The sequence below is a fragment of the Solea senegalensis genome, linkage group LG16 (genome assembly GCF_019176455.1).
Source record: "Solea senegalensis isolate Sse05_10M linkage group LG16, IFAPA_SoseM_1, whole genome shotgun sequence".
Taxonomy (NCBI): domain Eukaryota; kingdom Metazoa; phylum Chordata; class Actinopteri; order Pleuronectiformes; family Soleidae; genus Solea; species Solea senegalensis.
Genome location: NC_058036.1, coordinates 18,445,478 through 18,466,024, shown reverse-complemented (window position 1 = coordinate 18,466,024; position 20,547 = coordinate 18,445,478). Strand labels below are relative to the sequence as shown.

The 20,547-nt window shown below is 44.1% G+C and overlaps 1 protein-coding gene and 1 long non-coding RNA gene across 8 annotated transcripts in view; one reads left to right on the top strand and one right to left on the bottom strand.

Moving 5' to 3' along the window:
• Window positions 1–19,166, bottom strand: part of LOC122783180 (signal-induced proliferation-associated 1-like protein 1) — a 37,343-nt gene extending 18,177 nt beyond the window's left edge. Inside the window, exons 1-4 of one of the 7 annotated variants that reach the window (XM_044047832.1) lie at window positions 18,973–19,165; window positions 13,133–13,295; window positions 486–2,200; window positions 256–386 (exon numbers count right to left, since the gene is read on the bottom strand). In XM_044047832.1, coding sequence (XP_043903767.1) covers window positions 256–386; window positions 486–1,977 — 1,623 coding nt within the window. In that variant the 5' untranslated portion in view covers window positions 1,978–2,200; window positions 13,133–13,295; window positions 18,973–19,165. The other 6 variants (XM_044047835.1, XM_044047828.1, XM_044047829.1 and 3 more) reach the window with 6 other exon arrangements.
• On the top strand, window positions 14,776–20,541 carry LOC122783181. Its single transcript, XR_006362005.1, has 3 exons — window positions 14,776–15,089; window positions 15,169–15,307; window positions 19,964–20,541. It is a non-coding gene; the product is annotated as an uncharacterized LOC122783181 (long non-coding RNA).
• The last annotated feature ends 6 nt before the right edge of the window (window positions 20,542–20,547 follow it).

The following is a 20,547-nucleotide window of genomic DNA, read 5'->3' as shown; positions in this document are numbered from 1 at the left end:
TGACAGACGTGGTGCCATTGGAGCTTCCCTGGTTGGTCATGCCAAGGCGATATCCCATAGTGAAACACCGAACGAAGTTAGAAAAAGAACCCTAACAAGACAAAACAATGCCAACAGGATCATTATACCTCGTCTCACATGCTGCATCCAAATTATTTCCTCAAATTTGTGAGTACAAAAAAAGAAAAGGTGCAGTTAAAACGACGTAATCTGGGGCTGTGACGGAGGCTGGTGTGCACGCAGGATAGTGCTGACCTCACTCGTTCTGAAAATGATCCTGAAGTTGTACTGCTGGCCATGGTCCTTGTCCTCTTCCAGCTTCTCCCTGCGCAAGCTCACTGCCACTGGACCGAGCGTCTCGTCTAACCCGAAGTAGTTCCAGTGCTCTGAAAGAGCCGAGAGACAGGCACAACAAAACATATTGGTTGGAGGTTTTTAAATATTTACTTTAAAAATGTGATAATAGAGTAAAAAAGGCATCTTACCCCTAAGGTAGAAGAATTTCCTATAGTAGTAGGCCCCGAGGTCCACATGCTCGACAATGTACTGTTTTCCCTTTTCACTGAGCGTACTCGGGCTCTCCTTCGGTCCCTCCAGAACTGCTATTCCAGCGTTCGTGTAGTGCGTGCTCACAGACGGTTCGTACAAGTCCGCTTCCCCACTCAGGGTCCCTGAGCCACTGTTGCTTGTTCCACAGCCTATTAGCCCCTGATAGCCCACCCCACCTGCTCCCAATCTGCGCCTGCCATTGCCATCAGCACCGATCTCATTGAGGAAGCAAGGGCAACTCAGCAGCATTTCATTGCTCTGCTCGTCTCCCGCATCGAGACCGGGACTGTCCCTAGAACTGAGCTCTTCCTGGCTGCCACTCGGGGAACTGTAAGGGAGGCTGTGAGTGGACGAGAGAGTGGAGGTGGCCGAGGCTACGGCAGCGGCAGAAGCCCCGGTGGTTGTGTTTTTCCTCTTGCTCGCCGTCTGCCGCAACTGAATGACTTCATTGAGGTCAAACAACATGCTCTGAACATCATAGTGGGAGAATCCTTTCTGACATAACCAGGGTTTAGGAGGGGGGCCGATGTCGTCTATCCGGCTGTCCTCGGCGTCAGACCCTCCTTTAGGGGAGTCAAGGTCACCGCGCACATTCCGAAGTTTGCGGAATATTGACTCACCCCCCGTCTCTGATTTAGTGCGTCTTTTCGGGGGCTTATCTCTGTCCTTTGCTTTTGGGGGCTGGCTATCCACATCATCCTGAAGATCATTGATGGCCTGCTTGGACCCAACGTTCAGCATGTCCTCCAGTTTCTCTGGAGCGGCGCTTCGCTGGTCAACTTTGTCCCCTTGGTATCCCTTGAGCATTTCAAAAAAGCTTTCTCCACTTGCTCCATGCTGGTTTATTGAGGAGGTGCTACCATATTCACGGTGAAGAGGGGACCACTTAGCTCCCGATGATGGACCCCACTCTTCTCCACTGTCCCCACTGCCATCCATCTCACCGATAGTCATGTCACTGTTGCTGCGCTGATGGATGCGTCTCTGCCTTGGGTTTTTATACGCGGGGCCTCTTCTGTAGTCTCCATGGGCCAGGTACCTCGTGTCAGGGCTGTAATGGTTAGTCTGGGCCTGGGTGCGATTCTTTAATGTATTGTGGATGTTACGCAGCATTGTCGAGTCCTGAGGGGTCATAATAGAGCCCAACTTGATGTGACTCTTTCCAACAGAGGGCACACCAGAGTTCTCTGCCTCTGTGGTCGAGTGCCACAGAGCCCCCCCGAGGTCTTTCCTTGGGGGCCAGTCAGCCACCCGAGCCCGTACGCCCATTTTAGGTACTCCCGTGGTCACAGTGGCGTGGACGTTGTCTGCACATGTCGGCACGGCCCCTCCGTTCACCATACGGAGGTGGCGGGTGTAAAACTCATCCGTGGCTGGGACAGAACCCCCGACAGTTCGTTCCATGGGTGGGTGCTTCAGGCTGGTCATGACACCAGTGCCAAAGCTAAAGGCACTTAGCAAGTCGACATTGGGCTGCCTCTGGGACAAGGCTCCCTGACTTCATGAGCGGGTTGAGTGTCTGGATCAACAAGTGTGGCGGCAAAAAAAACAAAAAACAAAGAAATGATGGAAACCCCACCTCTTCTGCTCTCAAGCCAGCATATTACTTTCCCCAACTACGTCCACACTGCTGCATTTTTCTTACACATCCCTGGAATTGGGGAAAAAAAGAGAGAAATCAATCAGTACATTATCCAAACCCTGACATTTACATAAATAAAAGTGGAATTAAGGGAAAGTGTATTATCTTTAATACTATATCTGCAACAAAACACAATTGAGAAAATATAAAAATATAAAATGTAATTCTTCCATCTTTTTACTATCTTTTCATGCACCCTTTCAAATGAAAATGTATCAGAACATCTTCACAGTCATGAAACATATCTATGCTGAAGGAATATATACAGAAAACATATTTATTTTTATGAACCAGTCTGCAAAGAGATTTCTTTTTTCCTCCGACAGCTTTTTATAAGCCGGTGAAAAGTCGGTGACATGTTCAATTTTAGATAAGGAGTCCTAATTTTCAAACCAATTTCAACATAAGCATCAAGAGGAAATGTGAACGCTCAGCCAAATTTTGTTGTGTCATTTTTTTTTCTTGAAAGCCTAAGCAAAGTGATGCCTCCCCATCAGCTAATTTATTCTAAAGGAGACAGTGAAGATGATTTAGCTGGCATTTTAATAAACCAGTCCAGCACAAGATTACACATGACTGACGGAAAAATCACGCAGATCTATCAATGAACGTAAATCTCCTCAGCTGTCAGAGATGCTTAGCCTCCGACTTGTAAGACTCTCACATCTCTTCAGAAGCCAACGTTAATGAATTGTAATGCCGAGTTGCACTTTTCCGAGATCAAATATCCCAAGCTGCACATCAAAAAGCAAAAGGGCCCTTTGAAAATCATCTGAGAAGTGGATGATGATCCACCGCCTGACAAATCGGGCCAATTTGGCAGTGAGACACTGGGGGAGATTAAGGCTCCACTCTCCGTCAGGCCCTGCCTGGCTGTGGCTGTGATCACATTAGCCACAAGCAATCAGTGCACTGTGACAGGCCTACAGCACAGCCACCTTCACACCGCATCCCAACAAAGGCACATACTCTCTACAGAAAGAGGACATTTAAAATAATAACAAAAGGGAGAGTGTTGGACGGTGGATATATAACTACAGTGGCACAATCAACAGAGAGATGGGTCAGATTTGTTTGATAATATCAGCATCTATTTATAAGTCAGACGATGAGTGCAAGTGTAGCGTCTCCAGGCATTAGAGATGATTTCATTTTCCAATTGCCCGCAGCAAAGCATCCCCAGTCGGCCTCAACCTCTGACAACAGACCTCTGGTCCGGTGCTTATTAAGAACAACATTCTAATCACATAGCAATATTGTACAGCAACAACTGTGTAATGATGACGAGTGGAAATCTCGCAAGAAAGATTGCGAGCATGGCTCCTGTCGTAACACAACAGTGTTTCAATATCGACATCCGTTTCACAAATAACTTGTTCCTCTTACCTCTTAAAACAACAAAAAGGATCGTAAAACAATAATATGTTGGTTTTTTTTTTGGGGGTTTGCAAATGGAAGCCAATATGCTTTGAGTCTAATCATAATCCGAGAGCATATAAATGTACATTAGTATATATTATAGCAAATAAATTGTGTTTATATTAGGGCTGCAACAGCTAATCCATTAAAATAATTGGCAACTAATAATCAATTAGTTGGGTCTGCGTCATTACACATAGAGTTGCTACCTCTAATGTGGGGCAGTGAGTGCCATTAATCTGGATGCCGACCGGCGTAGAAGAAGGAGAAGAAGAAGAACCAATGCCACGGGAGCACTTTACATGAACGCCTTCAAAGAACAGCGCTAGGTGCAAAATATGAAGAGGAAGCATGATGGAGCCATGGGGGAAGGAAAATCGTGATCCTCAATCATGAATTATCCAATTAATAATCGATTCATCGAAGAAATAATCGACAAATTAATCAAAACAATCGTTAGTTGCAGCCCTAGTTTAAATGGTTTATATGGAGCTTCAAATGGAATTCAAACCTGGGGTACAACATGAGTCATATTCACATGAATCTGATGAAAATTTCAATTTCAGGCAGAGAGAAATTCAAATAAGATGAAAGAATTTATCCATCTGACACACAAGGCAGTCTCTCCCCCCCAAATGAATGTGCATATATTCATTGGGGCACGGCAGTAGATTACATTTCTAGAGCAGCTTAATAAAAACTCATTAATTGAAAAAGGGACGAAAAAAAAAAAAAGCTCATTCATGTCCTACTAACACCGTGTGTCTCTGACATGAATAAGAGAGAAAACAGGCGGTGCGCGTTAAACTGCAGGTCCAGTCCCAGAGTGCTGGGCCTCATTCCCTCCTGCTGTCAGGTGTCCATAGGGAGCAACAGATGAAAAGAGGCAACACACACATGTCCCAGAAAAAGAGGCCTCTAATCTCTTTGCTGCTGATGGACATGCAGACAGAGAACCCGGCTTCATAGTCTTGTCAGATTAAAAGGAGGAGGAGTGGAGAGTGTGTGTGACTTCAATACTCTTGTGTGACAGGGGGGGAAAAAAAAAAGTGTGAGTGAGGCACTCGGGGAAAATGTAAAAGATTCAAAAGCCTTTTTCCACCCATCCTAAAATATTCTATCCATCCACTGCAGAAATAAAAGGTGCCTTTTTTCACAGGTCAATCAGACATGCCCAAAGTGCTTGAGCCTACTGAAGTAAATAAGGTTAAATTCCTGTAATTGGGGCTCTGACTTGGGGTTGGTAGTGACATCATGGTGGCACACCTCTGAAGAGCTACTTAATTCCTTGGGTTGTATAGATGAGTCTAGACCTATAGAGTAGCACGTACCTGTGAAGATTCACCATGTGTGTGTTAAAGTCAGATGACTCAGACAGCACGCCTTTCCAGAACCTTGTGACAAAGCAGCATCAGCGCACACACTGTACTGTACGAGGACAGAACAGCATTGATGAATCACACACGTGGTGAGCCAAGAGTCTGACTTCTGTCAAGTCTGACTCACTGAAAATCAGAGCGACGTCAAGACGACCCCAAAAGAACAAGATCTGAGTCATTGGTTTAAGATACAGCTCGGGGTGCGAGACTTTGTAAAAAAGGTAATGGTCTCATGGAGAAGAATCACAGTGGCTGAGCTGGTGTCCCACAAAGAAAGGACAACATTCCGCATGTCGTCCTAGCGCTCCAAACAGAAAGGGAATTAAGTTTCCCAGTAGACTGGGCAAGTGTTTCCAACACTGAGACAAAAGGAGCCAAAGGATTGCCCTACAAGCTTGTAATTACTGCGTGCATGAATGGGACTAAGGGGCTGTTTGGCTGACACCATTGGATTTCAAACAGGCACCCTACCATTTAGTCCATTGGCTCTCTCGGCCTCCTAATCTTCCCCTGCTTTAAAGGCTGACTGGGTTGTTGGGCAGCAGGCACAAAGGTCCCTCTGTGCTGGTCTGGGCAAGACTGGGGCCCCACTCCAACATGGGGACGTCTTTGAAAACTGGCCTGGCAAGGAGACCTCATGTACATAGGGAGGTTTTCAAAGGATAATCTGAAGAATTAAAATGCAAGAGTGATAAAAAATTGACGTTAAAACTGACCGAGAATTGGATGCAAAGAACAAAGAATGAGCGCAAGAAAGCAGAAGTACGGCAGGTCCACCTGAGCAAGAGGCCTTGGAATAATAACATTAGAATACTAGCTTTTCCGTAATCCACTGACTCATCGTTGCAACACATATTGACTGGCAGATGACTGAGATTTGGAGAAGTGACACTGGTGAAACATTCGTCTTTGGGGAAGTTCACAGGTCAGAAGATTAAAGCTTCAGAAAAGAGAAAAACTACTACACAACATGCAGTTTTGAGAAGAGAGGGACACACTTGGGTAACTACATATTCACTAAGACGTAGCACAAACAGGATTGTGCGTAAATACAACAGTTGCAACAAACCGCTCCTTTCTTTTCATCTGCACTGTTGTTGTTTTGAAGCCTTTCTCCGTCTAACCTGGATACATTTGGACAGAAAACCAGGCACAAACCTGCCCCATCTAAATGAACACACAGGAGAACCCGACACCTTGAGAGAAAAACAGGCAGCCCTGCTGGCAGACAAACATGACTAGCATCATCCAACCGCGAGCCGAAATCCTGGAATTCCACCAACCTCAGTGGAGGAAGTGATGATTGGGGGGGGGACATGTTCAGGCAGATTCTTAGAGTGAACTGCAACGCTGACAGTCCAAGTCATAGTCTAAAACACTTTTGCTCTGTGTCTAGGAACAACAAGCTTGAGAGAAGACAAGTGTGCCAACCACGCTCGCGATGCAAAGACCACGCGCCGCAGAAAGTCCCCTTTTTAAAAGTGGTGTGAATGTGTGTTGACATTCATCATCGGCATTGTTTGTGATGTGTGTTCTGCTGCTCTGCCCCAACTCTGGGCCTCTTTGCTATCTCGGCGGCACAGTTCAGTGAATAATGGGCACCGCTAACAAATGGCAAAGTGAATTTCACTCACCGCCTTGCACCAGACGACAGTTCTGGAGGACAATAAATGCACTGCCATTATCGATAGCGGGGGTGCTGCCCTTGATTCTTTCTCTTGTCCTATCGAGACAGCACTTGACGAGGTTTCCTCATTTTGAGGCAGCAGGATAAATAGACACTTGAAATCACTTGACATAGTTCACAGTGAGCCAATGTAAACCCATTCCCACTTTCAAGGTCATCATCTGGGTGGGCCAACTTGACAATGAAAGCCTTTTATACAACTCCCAGAGAGCCATTTACCTCTCTGGTGAAAAAAGAGCTAATTGCACTGCGAACAGCTTAGGTGGTCTGCTTGTCCAAAAAAGTAAAAGGAGGAATGACTTATGTGTATGCTTTAATCTGATCCAAACAAAAAACACACACTTATATATGATTGATGTAATGTGTGTTAAACTTTACAATTTTGCAACTTTACACATTCATTTTTTCCATCTTTGTTTTAGAGTCACATTTTTTGATGGCAGGGTTATAGATGACTCGTCTTTACTGAGGCGGCCGAGTCCGAGGCTGGGCCGCTTTTGAAAGTTGTGCGTTATAAAGAGCAACGGAGAGGAAGCAGTGTGCTACTGCCTGGAGAGGAATGTGAAAAATTCTAATGAGGTGGCTGCCTCGCTGCTGAACTGCAGCAGTCGGGAGCTGGGGTTTAAAAGTGGAAGTCTGCTCTAGGCTGCACTTTCCCCCTCTCTCTCTCTCTCTCTCTGCGCTTTCTGCCTCCAATGCTAAAACTCCATTAGACAAACAGGGAGCTCCTGATGCACATGGACAGGTACACACACACAGACACAAAGGTTCACACACACACACACACACACACAGAGAGCAACATCTACAGAAACTACAAGGAAAACCTTACAAACTTGTGGCTATTTTTGAATAACACAAACCGAACCACTTTATACTTCTGCAAACATCAGACACAGCACTTCTCTGCCCCCAGTTCGCAACGTGAGATTCTCTCCGTAACACACTCACAAACATTGAAATGTACAGTGCATGCACATAAACACACTCACTTTTTCGTTATCACAACCGTACGGACAGGTTTTTTATCTCCTTTTCTCCGCCCGAGCTACTGTACACTGTGTGCCAAACTATAAACACCTGGCAGTATATGCATGCACAGCGGTCTGGTATGAACGGGTCGAACACATGTTGATTGTTAACAAGTATTCACCCGTCATCAAAGGCGGTGGGGGTTTGTGCGTGTATGAGTGGCACTAGACAAACGAAGCGTCATAAATGATGATTACAGGACACTAGGACACAACAGCTGAAGATAAAAGTCCAAAGTCCGTCCTGTCAACGGCTACTTCGACGAGGGCCCGCCTCAGATCATACTTTACCGTGTAATTGCTGTAATTATTTGCTAATTGTGTTATTTGGTGATTTGCCACTGAAAATCATCCAAGAAACAAACAATGTAGCAGATTATATTAAGGTCTATCTCTGGTTATTATGAATTACTCTGATGTGTGTTCATCTGTTAACAGTAACACAGAGTTTCGACGTATTGGTATCAAAACGTATTTTGATATCAGATGGCAAAACTTAAAAACAGAAACCTAGAGGAAAAGAATCCGCACAACGACAGTCTCACATCAATCGTGCTTCACACAGTAAAAAAACATAATGACAACCATTTCCACACTGGCACGCTGCCAAACACGAGCGCCTTTTCCCCACATCCTACTGCAACATTTCCTCGAGGTGGAAAAATGGAAGGAAACGTCCATCTATGACATGCAAAGACAGAAAACTTGGGAAGTCTCTCACCTACTTTTTCTACTTCCAGAGCCTGTAAGCAGTCATGCTTTTTGAACTTAATAATGGTCATTTTATTACTAATATCTTTAAATATTTCCACTTATTTGCCAGAACAACGAGGCATGAGAGTAATTCCCCAGGCCTATATAGACTGGATCATGAGCATTGTTTACAAAAGCACTCCATCCATTTCCTCTGCTATTCCTACAAAAAAAAAAGTGAGCTATTCCCTTCTTCCTATCTGAAAAGCAGTGAACTTCTTTGTTACCAAACAAATTCTTCCAGCTCAGCATGGGGCTGGCACACGCCCCTGCATGTGCTGGGACGACGCAGTTCCCATCAGTCGAGGATTTAAATAGTTGAGATGCAAGAGTGTATAATTAACGCTGTCGATGCAGGGAGGAGGGCTGGCTGAATAGTTTGTGTTTGCCGTCTTTAATCCAGCCTCACCACGTGCCAGAAGACGGGGACGGGGCTCAGATTAGGAGGCCTGCCAAACACTTCCAAGCTTGCTATTACTTCACTCTCAGATCACAGGCACTCGCAGGCAAAACCAATCAGAGTGACGCCACAGTTGCTACTCCTTATGTGCACGTCTCGGATGACAATATTCATTTTTGACTACTCCACTAGATCAAAGTGACATGGATAAACAAATGGGGGGGGGGTTACTGCAGGTGAAGGAAAATGCCTATCGTTGCATCATCACATCATTGCGAGTGTGTGTGAAGGCTGGAATGAGATGCTTCAGAGTCGAGCGTGCACCACTGGCTGTCTGAGGCTAGGGGGCATGCACACATGCACACTGCCTGCCACAGCATCGCGCCGCGTGCATGTATGATGGTCTCTTGCCCAGTGCCAGTCGCAACTGGGCCCAGGCCAGTACTGTCATTTACGCCTCAGGCTAATGGCCATTAGTGGTGGAAATAAAAATGGAGGCAGTCAATAACTTACTTAAATATAAGCAGGCATAATACTGGTCACATGGCACAAACATTCCTGCTGTCAATGGACTAATCAATTTCAGGATTTTAAGCCTGGGGCAACTACAATGCTATCACACTACACTACATATGTTAACGCCCTGAGCAGCGAATATCTGGTTCAACTTCTCGAGTATCTGCTACATGTCACTCTCGACACTTCTGTGGCAGGAGGATGGGGCAGGACATATTAAAGGGGTAAATGTTTGACTGGCTTTTCAAGTGTCAAGTGACACTAGGATGCATTTGTCCAGGCATACATGCTTGCAAGTCTATTGTATTTCAAAGTGTAAAATGTGAACGTGCTTAAGTATGTGCGTGTGTGTGACAGGAGGTCAGGGTGAGAGCAATTAGCTCTTGGTGTAAAACTGTTTATGAGCGGTAAGGTCAGCAGAGAGCAGCCCGGCAGATTCTCATAGTAGACGTGTCAAAATGACAGATAACTGCGACGTCTGGAAGTCGTTCACTGGCCCTGTCCTCTCACGTCCTCTGCCTGATTACACGAGGAACAAACACACACACGACCGCAGAGGAAGAAGAAGAAGAAGGGGATCCTTGGACCACCTTTACCACAATAAACTAAAGCCACACAGACACTACTCTGTTGGACGTGTAGTAACTAAAGCCCAATGCACAAGGAAATGGGATGAAACGTAAACATCGTCTCTTTCTTTGTCTCTTTGAAAAGTTTTTCCATTCAGGGAATATCTTCATCCACACGAAACTACAACTCTAAATGCTGTAGTATGTATGCCAGGCCTGTGAGTGGCACTGTCGTTCTGAGAAGTACACCACAACTGGAGAAGAAGACAAGCGTGTGTGTAATATTTAAATAAGTATACATTAAAATACAAAAAAAACAGCACTAAAGGACTCCAAAAATGCTGTTTCTGTGCGGATAAAACACTCATACGATAGAAAAAACAAGACCTTTCAAAACGAAGATGGCTCGGATGTAGCCTAAAGCTACACTTTCATTAATAATAAATAAAAAAAGAAGTCAGACATTCGTCTGACACTGTATCTGCTGAAGTGATTTCCCAGATCTGATGACAGTCTCACACGAAAAACAAAAGCATGAAAACATTTGTCAACAACAAAGAAAGCGTGAAAACACCTCTCAGGTAAATTTGAAAGCAAACAATAGGAACTGATTGTTTATTTTAGCTTTCACTATAAGAACGACCAATGATCAATTTCCTCCACATTTTGTCTATTCGAGGTGTAGCGAGGTGACGTTACGGAGAGAGTCGTAAAGGCCTCATTTGGGAAGGGTCAGGACCCTGCTGTGCAAACATGAGGAAACATGAGCTCCACTGCAGCAGTAACACTGGCCACAGGCCATCTGAAAAGGTTGTGTAGTGTTTCAATCAATAAATCAATCAATCACTCACTCAATCAATCAATCAGCAGCTGTTTGGGGGAGATGCAAATACACCTCTGCAGCAAGTGTGTAAAATAATTTGATTGCAGAGATGAATAGAAGCTGCCACAGTAATCCCCACAGATAAAATATGACAGGAGCCGGCAAGTGCTGCAAGGAGACAATCGGATCCTGAGCAGGGAGAGCAGCACTCCGAAGGAAAACGCAGTGGGCAGCGCATCCCGGGAAGGCCAGAGTCAACATGAAAGCTTGATTTAAATCCCCTCACGTTGGCCAAATAGCTGCTCCGCTGCAACCAGACATTAACTGTGAGCTTAAAGTACAACATGCATTCAAGACGTTTTTGATTAAAGATTGGTTTACAGAGATGGAGAGATGAAAAAAAACGGACCACACAAAACCTCAGGGGGGATTCTGCACCGTGTGTCTGGAGAGGTCTGGCTGTGACCTACAGCTCTGAGGGCAGCCTAATTCCCCAACGGAGGACTCAATGGAAAGCCCAGGTGTGCCTCAGTAATCAGCACTTGGTACCAAATGTACTGTTCTGCGTGTGGATAGGAACAAAGCTCACAACTACAGCGTAGCATAATTAAACACGTAAACCATTTCCAGTCATTGATTTTGTGCATAGGCCGGTGCACTTCCAGTCCAATTATAAACAGTCAGGCCACATAGTTAATCAATTCATGCAGAGTCATTTGGACTGTGATAAGTCAGCTCGTGTTGCGTAACAGTGGTGGTCTGGCCCCGACATCAGAGTCTGTGCCAGGAAAGCACTGTGCAAACCTGCAGCATGTGGTGCTACTCCTGCACTAAACTGCACTGACAGACAACGCTCACACATACGTGGAGGAGGCGGCGACTGGGATTCTTCTCATTCACACGACTTAGCTTGAACACTACACAGCTTAAAGGAGTACTTTGGAGTAGGGGTAGTATTTTTGAAAAATTTGTGCTTCCCAACCTCAGTTTTCTCTTAAGTCGAGAAATATCTTCATTCTTTTTTTTGTTACGTGCCCACCAGGGACACTTGGTCCGAGCCTTGAAACTGCAATGCTAATTCTGCCCTTTTTAGACCCACTTTTATGGGAATGTAAACAGTGTCCGCCATCTTTGCTAACAGTCACGCTAACAGGACTCAACTCAGGGGAAACTGAGGTTGGGAAGCACAATTTTTCAAAAATACTACCCCTATTCTAACAATACAAAGCTAAATGCTAATCGGTGAAAGTGCACAATGCCATCACTTTGCCGATGTTAGCAACTCTTGCTACACAAATGGCTCTTTTTCCACTATACAGTGCCAGCACTACTCAGCTCTACTCTACTCGGTTTGGTTTGGCATGGAAACTGCCGCAACGTTGTTTTAGTCGCAACACAAACAAACTAGTGCTTAATACACCAGACTCTTCTGTTACATCAAGCAGATGAGACATGAGACAATATCAGACAATTGCCCTCGTTGTTACTCTGTTTACGTTTTGAAATGCAGAGTGAAGCAAGATGCAACGCACCCGCCCTCGGGCAACAATCAGGATTCTGCATTTACGTAACTCCCAAAAGGATGAAAACAAGTTTGACTGATTCTGACTGAGCTTCCGCGTCTGCATTGTTCCAGAGCAGCACCACAATATGATTTTTGATTACTTTTTAAAACATTATTCAACTGACCCTAAGTCCCTCAGTTTAGCATTACTGTTGAACTTGCTAAGCCTGATGCAGACCTGTATGTAAGGACCAAGGCTCAGGGAATTAAAGAGAATTAAAAATTAAACATTCTGACCGTGACTCATCAAAATGACTTTGAAGCTGTTAGTTTAACACTTGTGTATTTATTTGTTGAAGCTTAAATGCTTAATATTGTTTTCTTTGGTCTGAAAATAAGACAACGGGTGACATTGCAGTAAAATATTAAAGGTCCAATGTGTAAAGTTTAGTGTACAACCACCTGATTACTCCAGAATGAGCCTTTTATATTTATATCAGGAGCCGCACAACTCTACGTAGGCCACCATTTTGGACCAGCATGTTTGTACAATAGCCCACATTGGACAAACTAGACAGCTTTTGAGTTTTTATGCTACTTAAGTACACACTCGCAAGGGAAGAGTGAGATGAGGGATATTCAGCTGCAACTTCACCAATAAATGCAGTGATTACTTCCTCCTCATCGACATTCAAGGAAACACCGACTGCAGCACTAATGCTAATGATAACCATAATGCCAAACTAGTCATTAGTTCTGTAAAGAAACCACTCAGATGCACTACAACAGACGCTCATTTGCATTCATCTACCACTAAAAGTGGCACTTAGAATATCATCGGCGAGATGAGTCACATCTACCTGCATATTTATACGTCAGCTGAGTTTTTTTGCGTCCCAAAGCCAGCCAGGGGTGTCCAGGAATACATCAATGAAATACACAGGAAACAGGCGGCGAGAGGGAGAGGAAAGGCTGGGAAAGCGGTCTTGTTTGTTATTGGCCAGCCCTATCTGCCCTTTGCACCTGGAGCAACATGGGAAAAAAAAGACTATGACACATCTGCACTGCACTGTGCCTTTAATAAAACATAAAAATGATGCTGTGTGGTTTCCGTGACACATTAATGAGGTATTAACACTGAAAAGCATAGATATGCTATATAAAATAAAATTCAAATGAGCACACTTTGCTCAGTCCACCTGAGGCTTCGGTTTGTTTGAAAAGTCATTTGAATCTTCAGCTCACAGTGGTCTCTTTCTTCCCTCTCAGCTTCACCAAGAGCAAAGCAGGAACTCACAGGGTGGAAATGGTTTCCCTGGTTTCAAAGCAAAGGATGTGGAATATGAAGTTGGACTGAGAGCACAAACACACACTGCAGCAAGCAACAATGCTTTCACTATTTAAGCAGTTTCTGCTCCAGTGATGTTCCCTAAAGTTGTGCAGGGTTGTTTTTTTTGTTTTTTGTTTTTTTAAAAAACCTTGCACGGTGTACTGTTATTCTTGATTTTAGTGAATCACGTGGCAAACGCCGCTCTTTAAAGTAACAAAAACAGTCAGGAGCAAGAACAGGAATGAGGACAAGCTGAACAGACCTGTCTATGCACCGAGATCTGTTTCGAGCTCAGCCATGACCAAGCCCTCGCGCATTCCTGCTTCTCGTATTTCTGTCCACAGGAGGGACAACAGCAAAACCTCTGTTGGCTTTTGTATGTGGAATGAATTTCCACCGCTGCCCACACAGCCTCCGCATGGGGCACTGGCTTGCACCGCGGCTTGATGTTTTGATTCTTCTCCGAGCACAGTTCTGTACGCCGCTCCAGAGAGAATGTGCAGAGGCCAAACAGAGAGACAGTGTAGCAACTGGCAGACGTGTCGAGACAACGCCGAGCAAGTCATCGGCCTGTGTCAGCAGAGATAGCCTGCAGTATCACATCATCATCATCATCATCATCATCATGAGAATTCCACATTCCATTATGGAAAGTTTTTTTCCTTCTCATTTACCTTTTTTTTAAATTATTTTTTGAACTATTTACAGCTTGTGCGAGGTTCGACCGGAGCAGAAAAAAGGGAATTACACAACGTCGGATCACTACATACCTGTGGGTTTTTCGTTTAGGGGTCGAGAGTCGGAGGCAAAAAAACCCAGACCACCACCAAACTGAGACCCAGTTGTCAGTCCAGTACAGATCCACGCCAACAAAAAACACTTTGCACCTGTCCCCAACATTGTGGCAGGTGGGGTGAAAACATAGGCGGAGTTTTCATTGGTCTGCTCCACATTTGCTCGGTGACGGTTGCACTGAAAAAGGGGATTAGATCATCACTATTGTAGCTTCCGGGCCCTCCGCTGTCCCCCTTTTTGCTGATGTGCCGTGGACAGTCCCACCCAGACAAAGACAGAGCATTCCAGCATATTAGCAAGCAGGAAGCACAGAATGACAGTCGCACCTCATTACAGTCAAACTCATCCACCCCCCTTAGTCAGCAGCGGGGAAAAAAGGATGCTCACACTTACGGCATTGGACCGTGAAGTCTTTGGACTTCTGAACATGGGGTGACAAATACAGTACGAGCCAGACACGTTGCACTTTATAACTGCATGATGCCTGACTTGATGATGAACTTAATTCACGTACTGACAGATGTGTCAAGGGATGATTCATTCATGGTATTTGTGATAGAAAAAACATGCCTTGTAGCAGACAATCGGTACATTGGGGACCCAGGTGGTGCAGCACGGCCTCATCTCGGGGGCTGATTAGCTTGGCAGTGAGCGGTAACCAGTGGGGCACCGGCTTCCGAGCACCCAGTCAGGTGGTGTCGCACATTCACGGAAGGTGAAGTCAATACGTTTGAGAAATGAGGTAACCTCTTTCTTCTTGTTTTTTTCCAGGGTTTTTCAGGGCCAGGTCATACTTAACATGTTTCCGCTTCTGTAAGAGCGACTTTGCATTTCCGCATGTGCGTACAAGCCGCACGGTTCCATTCATGCAAAAAGTCTAGCATTACACGCATGGGTACAGCAACAGTCGGTGAGTACAATCCCCGTGGAATCAAACTGGAGGTCTGCACAGATTTGTGTATGTGGTTCGTGTGGACCGACACACGATTGGGATCCACTTATTTAATGTGGAAAGTATGTTAACGTGGCCCTAAATGAGACGTTGTATAAAAACCTTTGAAGGCTTTAGGAAGCAACGCGGGATTGGGTAATTGTCTTGCTGTCAAATTTGGTTCACCTGTCCATTTGTGCTTTGTGAGGAGAGCTTTGGGGGTAGAACGTGCAGCAAAAGGCAGTGAGTAGTCACAGCCCATTAGTGACAAATTAAATAAAGCACACCCAGTACGTTTACATGCAAAGTTTAATCGAGCTAAGGCCGTAGTCCGACCGCGACAGGCGATCGGACAACTTGTCGAAAATCAATTTATTGGCCATGTACATCTAAAAGCTACTTGTAAAGCTAGCTAGTGCATACTGAATCAGTTTCAGCGAGCAGGGAGGATTGACGGTGAGATGGATCGCGCTGTGGTTCTGTATGTTTTAGTAATCAGACTATGAATCACATTATCCAAATACGTTAGTCCGACTAAGACTAGGTCAATCGTCGGACTAAAATCTCACCAGCTAGCCAGTAGTACTGAATATTTTCGCCAGGACCTTCTGGTAAAAGTGCTTTTTAATCCCATTGAGTCTTTCCTGGTTAAATAAAGGTTACAAATAAATAAGCAAAGTGATCTTGAAAAATCATCAATCATAACAGCAATCTCCTTACTCATTATATATCACAAACAGTTAATTTAGGCATTTCGCGAAGGCCACTTAGCATAATTGCAGCCCACACATTCCAAGGGGGCAAATTATAAAGCAGCACAATGCTCCACTTGTTGTTGTCTTTTATCTTTGCTCAAGTTATTCCCTCGCAGACAATGCACAAGAGACAAAAGAGAAACACGAGCTCAACATAGCAACAGGAAACATCTCTCTGCAAAATGTGTGGGCATGCGAGTAAGACACTACTACCAATGAGGCACACTAACAATTGTTATTGTTATGCAGGAGAGGTATAAATGCTAATGGTGAAAATAGAAACACTGGCCTTCAGTAGCAACACAGAGGGAAGGGTGTTTACGCTGGTGGGAATTGTGAGAAGCATTTTTAGTCCCGCCCCAAAATAAACATGTTGTAGATGGGACAAAAAAGGGAAAAAATCTTTGGAATGATCTCGTCGACCTGTTGCCTCACACGGCTTCAGACCATTTGCAAGCCCACACAGGTCTGTCTCATTTTAAACTTGAATGGCATTTTGTCAACAGCGCAGATCTCAAACTTGCCGGCCATTAGTTGAACAGATTAAAACACAGCGGAAAGAAATTCTGCCCAAATAGTGGATAAAGAGCAAGTGCACTTGCATGAGATTAACGGAAGAAATTAGAAGATTGGCAAACATTTCAAAAGAGGATGCATGAAGTCATCCATTGTGGATCAAACAGACGGGACAAAGCTGAGATTAGAGTTGATATTAGAAATGGCCGTGGACCTGTATGATCAGTCATGCCCAACGCAGGTCAGCTAAGCCCATCAAGAATGTTAGAAATCCTTGATCCTTGCCCAAAGCCAAACTCCAAAGCCAACTTTTCATACCCGACTCACTCCGAGCACTTACACTGGAGCAGGCACGGTGATTTTTAATTTCCTCCCCGCGCCGTTCTGACTGTTTTTCCTACAGTGGACGCTCTGTAAATACTGAATATGACGCGTTTGTGTCTGAATTTTGCAAGGTAAACAAACCATATCTTATAAAGAGTTGCATTGGGCTGGAAGATATTGAGTTTTCATTTGCAATATAACTATTTACTATTTTACAGTGTTAGAAGTGGGAATCACGCCTCATACGTCACGATACAAGACACATCAATAATATCACGATACAATGATTCTGTGATAATCGATGTTTTTCAAGATGATACGTCATGATATCAAACTGAAGACAACAAAACGTCCGTGAAAAGTTACAAGTGCACAATTTCTCTATTTATTCACAACATGGAGAACAAAGTGCATAAAGTCTATGTGTTGACCGTGGATGGAGCATCTCTTAACGTAGCTTTCTTCACCATTATCCTGCTGTAAATTCCCTCTTCTTCAACGAAGTTTCCCTTATTCCCTCATTTAGCAGTGTCATCGTTTACTTAAGAGCGCCTTAAAACATCCATATTTGCCCTGGCTCATCGATTATCGTATCCCTATCCCCCCCACACACTTCTGCCATGTCAGGGATCTACGGCGTTGTTATTTGTAGAGCTGCAACTAACGATTATTTTCATAAATCGATTGATCTGTCGACTATTTTCTCGATTAATCGAGTAATCGTTTGGTCCATAAAATGTTGGAAAATGTTGATCAGTGTTTGTCAAACCCGGAAATGACGATGTTAGTTGTTTAGGGATTTCTTCGTTACATGGAGCAAAGAAACCAGACATTTTTCACATTTAAGAAGCTGAAAAATCACAGAAATCTTGTTTTAGAAAACACTCAAACCGAATCATCAATTATAAGAATAGTTGATAATTGATTTAGTAATCGATTAATAATCGAAATTGAAGATAATTAATCCTCCACGTGAACTAGAGCTGAAACAATTACTCAATTAATCGATTACTAAATTAATTGTCAACTATTTTGCTTTCTTTCACCATTAAAACAAGATTTATGCTTGTTTCAGCTTCTTAAATGTGAGTAGTTTCTGCTTTCTTTGCTCCATATAACAAAGAAATCATTAAAACGGAATCATTTTTGTTGGTGGACAAACGAGATCGTCATCATTTCCAGGTTTGACACACATGGATCAACGTTTTCTGACATTTCACAGACCAAGCGATTACTCGATTCATCGAGAAAATCATCGACAGATGAATCGATGGTGAAAATAATGGTTAGTTGCAGCTCTAATGTGAACCATATGTAAATAAGGCAATGGAAAGAGCTGAGAAGGGACCATGTGATCACAATGCCAGCTTACTGAACATTCAATGGGGGTTCATTTACAGAATTCACCATAAAACATGGCACCGTGCAGTCAGCTTGACCTCGCATGTTCAAGCAGATGCTGAACCAGGCTGGCTGTAAACAAACCACAGTGGATTGGACAGCTGTGGCACAAGTAAATATGCCCGTGTGGCAACAACACTACGGTGAAAATGAAAGGGAAAACACAAGATGTTCACGGGTTACACGCGGCTGTGTGTGGTGTAGTGTGCTGAAGTGTACGGTGTGTTGTGGTGTGGTGTACACGGTGCCACCTGTGAATCGCCCCTGGGAGCAATGTCCTTGACATGCGCTGAACCAGCGACGCAGCACAAACATGTATGTTTGACAACACTGGTGATAGTCGGGTACAAATGCTGCTTACACACACACACACACACACTGGCACTGCGCACTGGCTTCACACTGCACCTTCTCACATCACAAAGATGTGCTTTGTCCTCACAGACACATGCTGTACGTGTGTGTGTGTGTGTGTGTCACAAAATAACATGAGAACCACCACAGTCCCGACTCACCTTTCCTCCTCCTGTCCGCCTCAAGCTTTCTGGATGTCACACAATACGGAGCGGGGTTTTTTTTTTTTTTCCTCTTTTTGTTTCACCACGTTAACAAGGTCCGAGACACAAACTGCGCACCACTCATGCTCACCTTCGCTGCGGCGTCAACGGCGGGAAAACGCACTCGCTTTCGGCTCCGAACCGGGGAAATTTGCTCCGGTGTCTTCTTCCCCTGTGAAAGGCAACTTGGAAGTTTGATACAAAGTTACTGGTTCGCCTCGCTGCGCTATGCAGCTGCTGGAGGGATGAGATCATCCAGGCAGCCTCCCCTCTCTCACTTATCCCAGAGTCTCGCGAGAAAGCCACAGGGGGAAAAAAGCAAACGTTACCGTGGCAACAGTGCTCACCTGTGGCCGCACGCAGGAGGGGGGCGGGGGGGGGGTCGACCAAGAGCTCTCACTCCGCCTTTAAAAAAGGTGAAAACAAGCAGGGACCATGGTTATAATAGATTAAGATTTTTCATTAGTTTTAGCTTTTACTTAGTGTTGACTATTTGTTTTTAAAACTAATTAGTTTTAATTGGTTTTAAGATGGTTTGTACGGAAGAGTATTCAAAAAATGAAAGAAAGCAAGAAAAAAACAGCATGAATGTGCCCAAAAAAAGTCCGAATTCTGACTTTAATCTCAGAATTCTGACTTTTTCTCAGCATTCTAGATTTTTCTCAGCATTATAGACTTTTTCTCAGACCCTTTTCTTTTTTATGTAATAAAAAAATGTAATAATAATAATTGCATTTAATATTCTTCCCTAGGTTTGCTAGTTTAGATTAGTTTTTATGTTTTGTAAATACTTGTTTAATTGTTTTTGTAATACGGATTATTTGCCAGGTGCAGCATGCAAAAAGGTCATAATAAGTGTTGTGTGTCATAAAAACCCAACAAAAGATACATGGTACATTTTAAAAATGTATGAGGATAAAATGAACAATCACTTTGTGCAACAATTTAAATAAAGGGTGGATTCGAATAAACACAAACGCCTCATTCAGGGGGCAACGGAAAAAAAATGAGTTTTGTCTTTAAAAATTGCACCTAAATTTTACATATTGCACCTTTATATCACATTGTCTTGTCTTTTGCAGACATAGCCAACCAAATACAACTATTTGGAATCCTCTTATTGTTCGTTTTATCCATTTCTATAGTGTTTAATGACTCGAACAGAGTGCTCCATCACACAAATAAAGGATCTTTGGTGATACCTGGCAGTGCTGTGGGGGTGGAGGAGGAGAGGCACCAGATATTCCTCCTCCATTATTTCCTCCCTGCATGGACTACATTCATCACTGACCAGTTGGAATTAGGAATGCCACTATGTGACACGACACCACAGATATTTCTCTTTGGCATGCTAAGATAATGAGTCAGACTACAACTGCCGTAGTCACCACGTGTCACCGGTGTAACAAATGTGCCCCGGGGGCAACTTGCCAGAGACGTTAGTGCAGTCAGTCCCTGCCTCCCTGGTCTGTGAAGCCCGTGGCTCTGACATCATCGTCACCATCATCATCATCATCACTACCAGCAACTGATGTGCAGAAAATCCTCCACTCATCTGCAGATCTTGCAAACAAAAACAGAAGCAGAACAAGAACAAGAGCAAGAGTACAAAACATTTGTCTGTCAGTGTGTAACCAAATAAAGATGCACTCATGGGAAAGGTGTT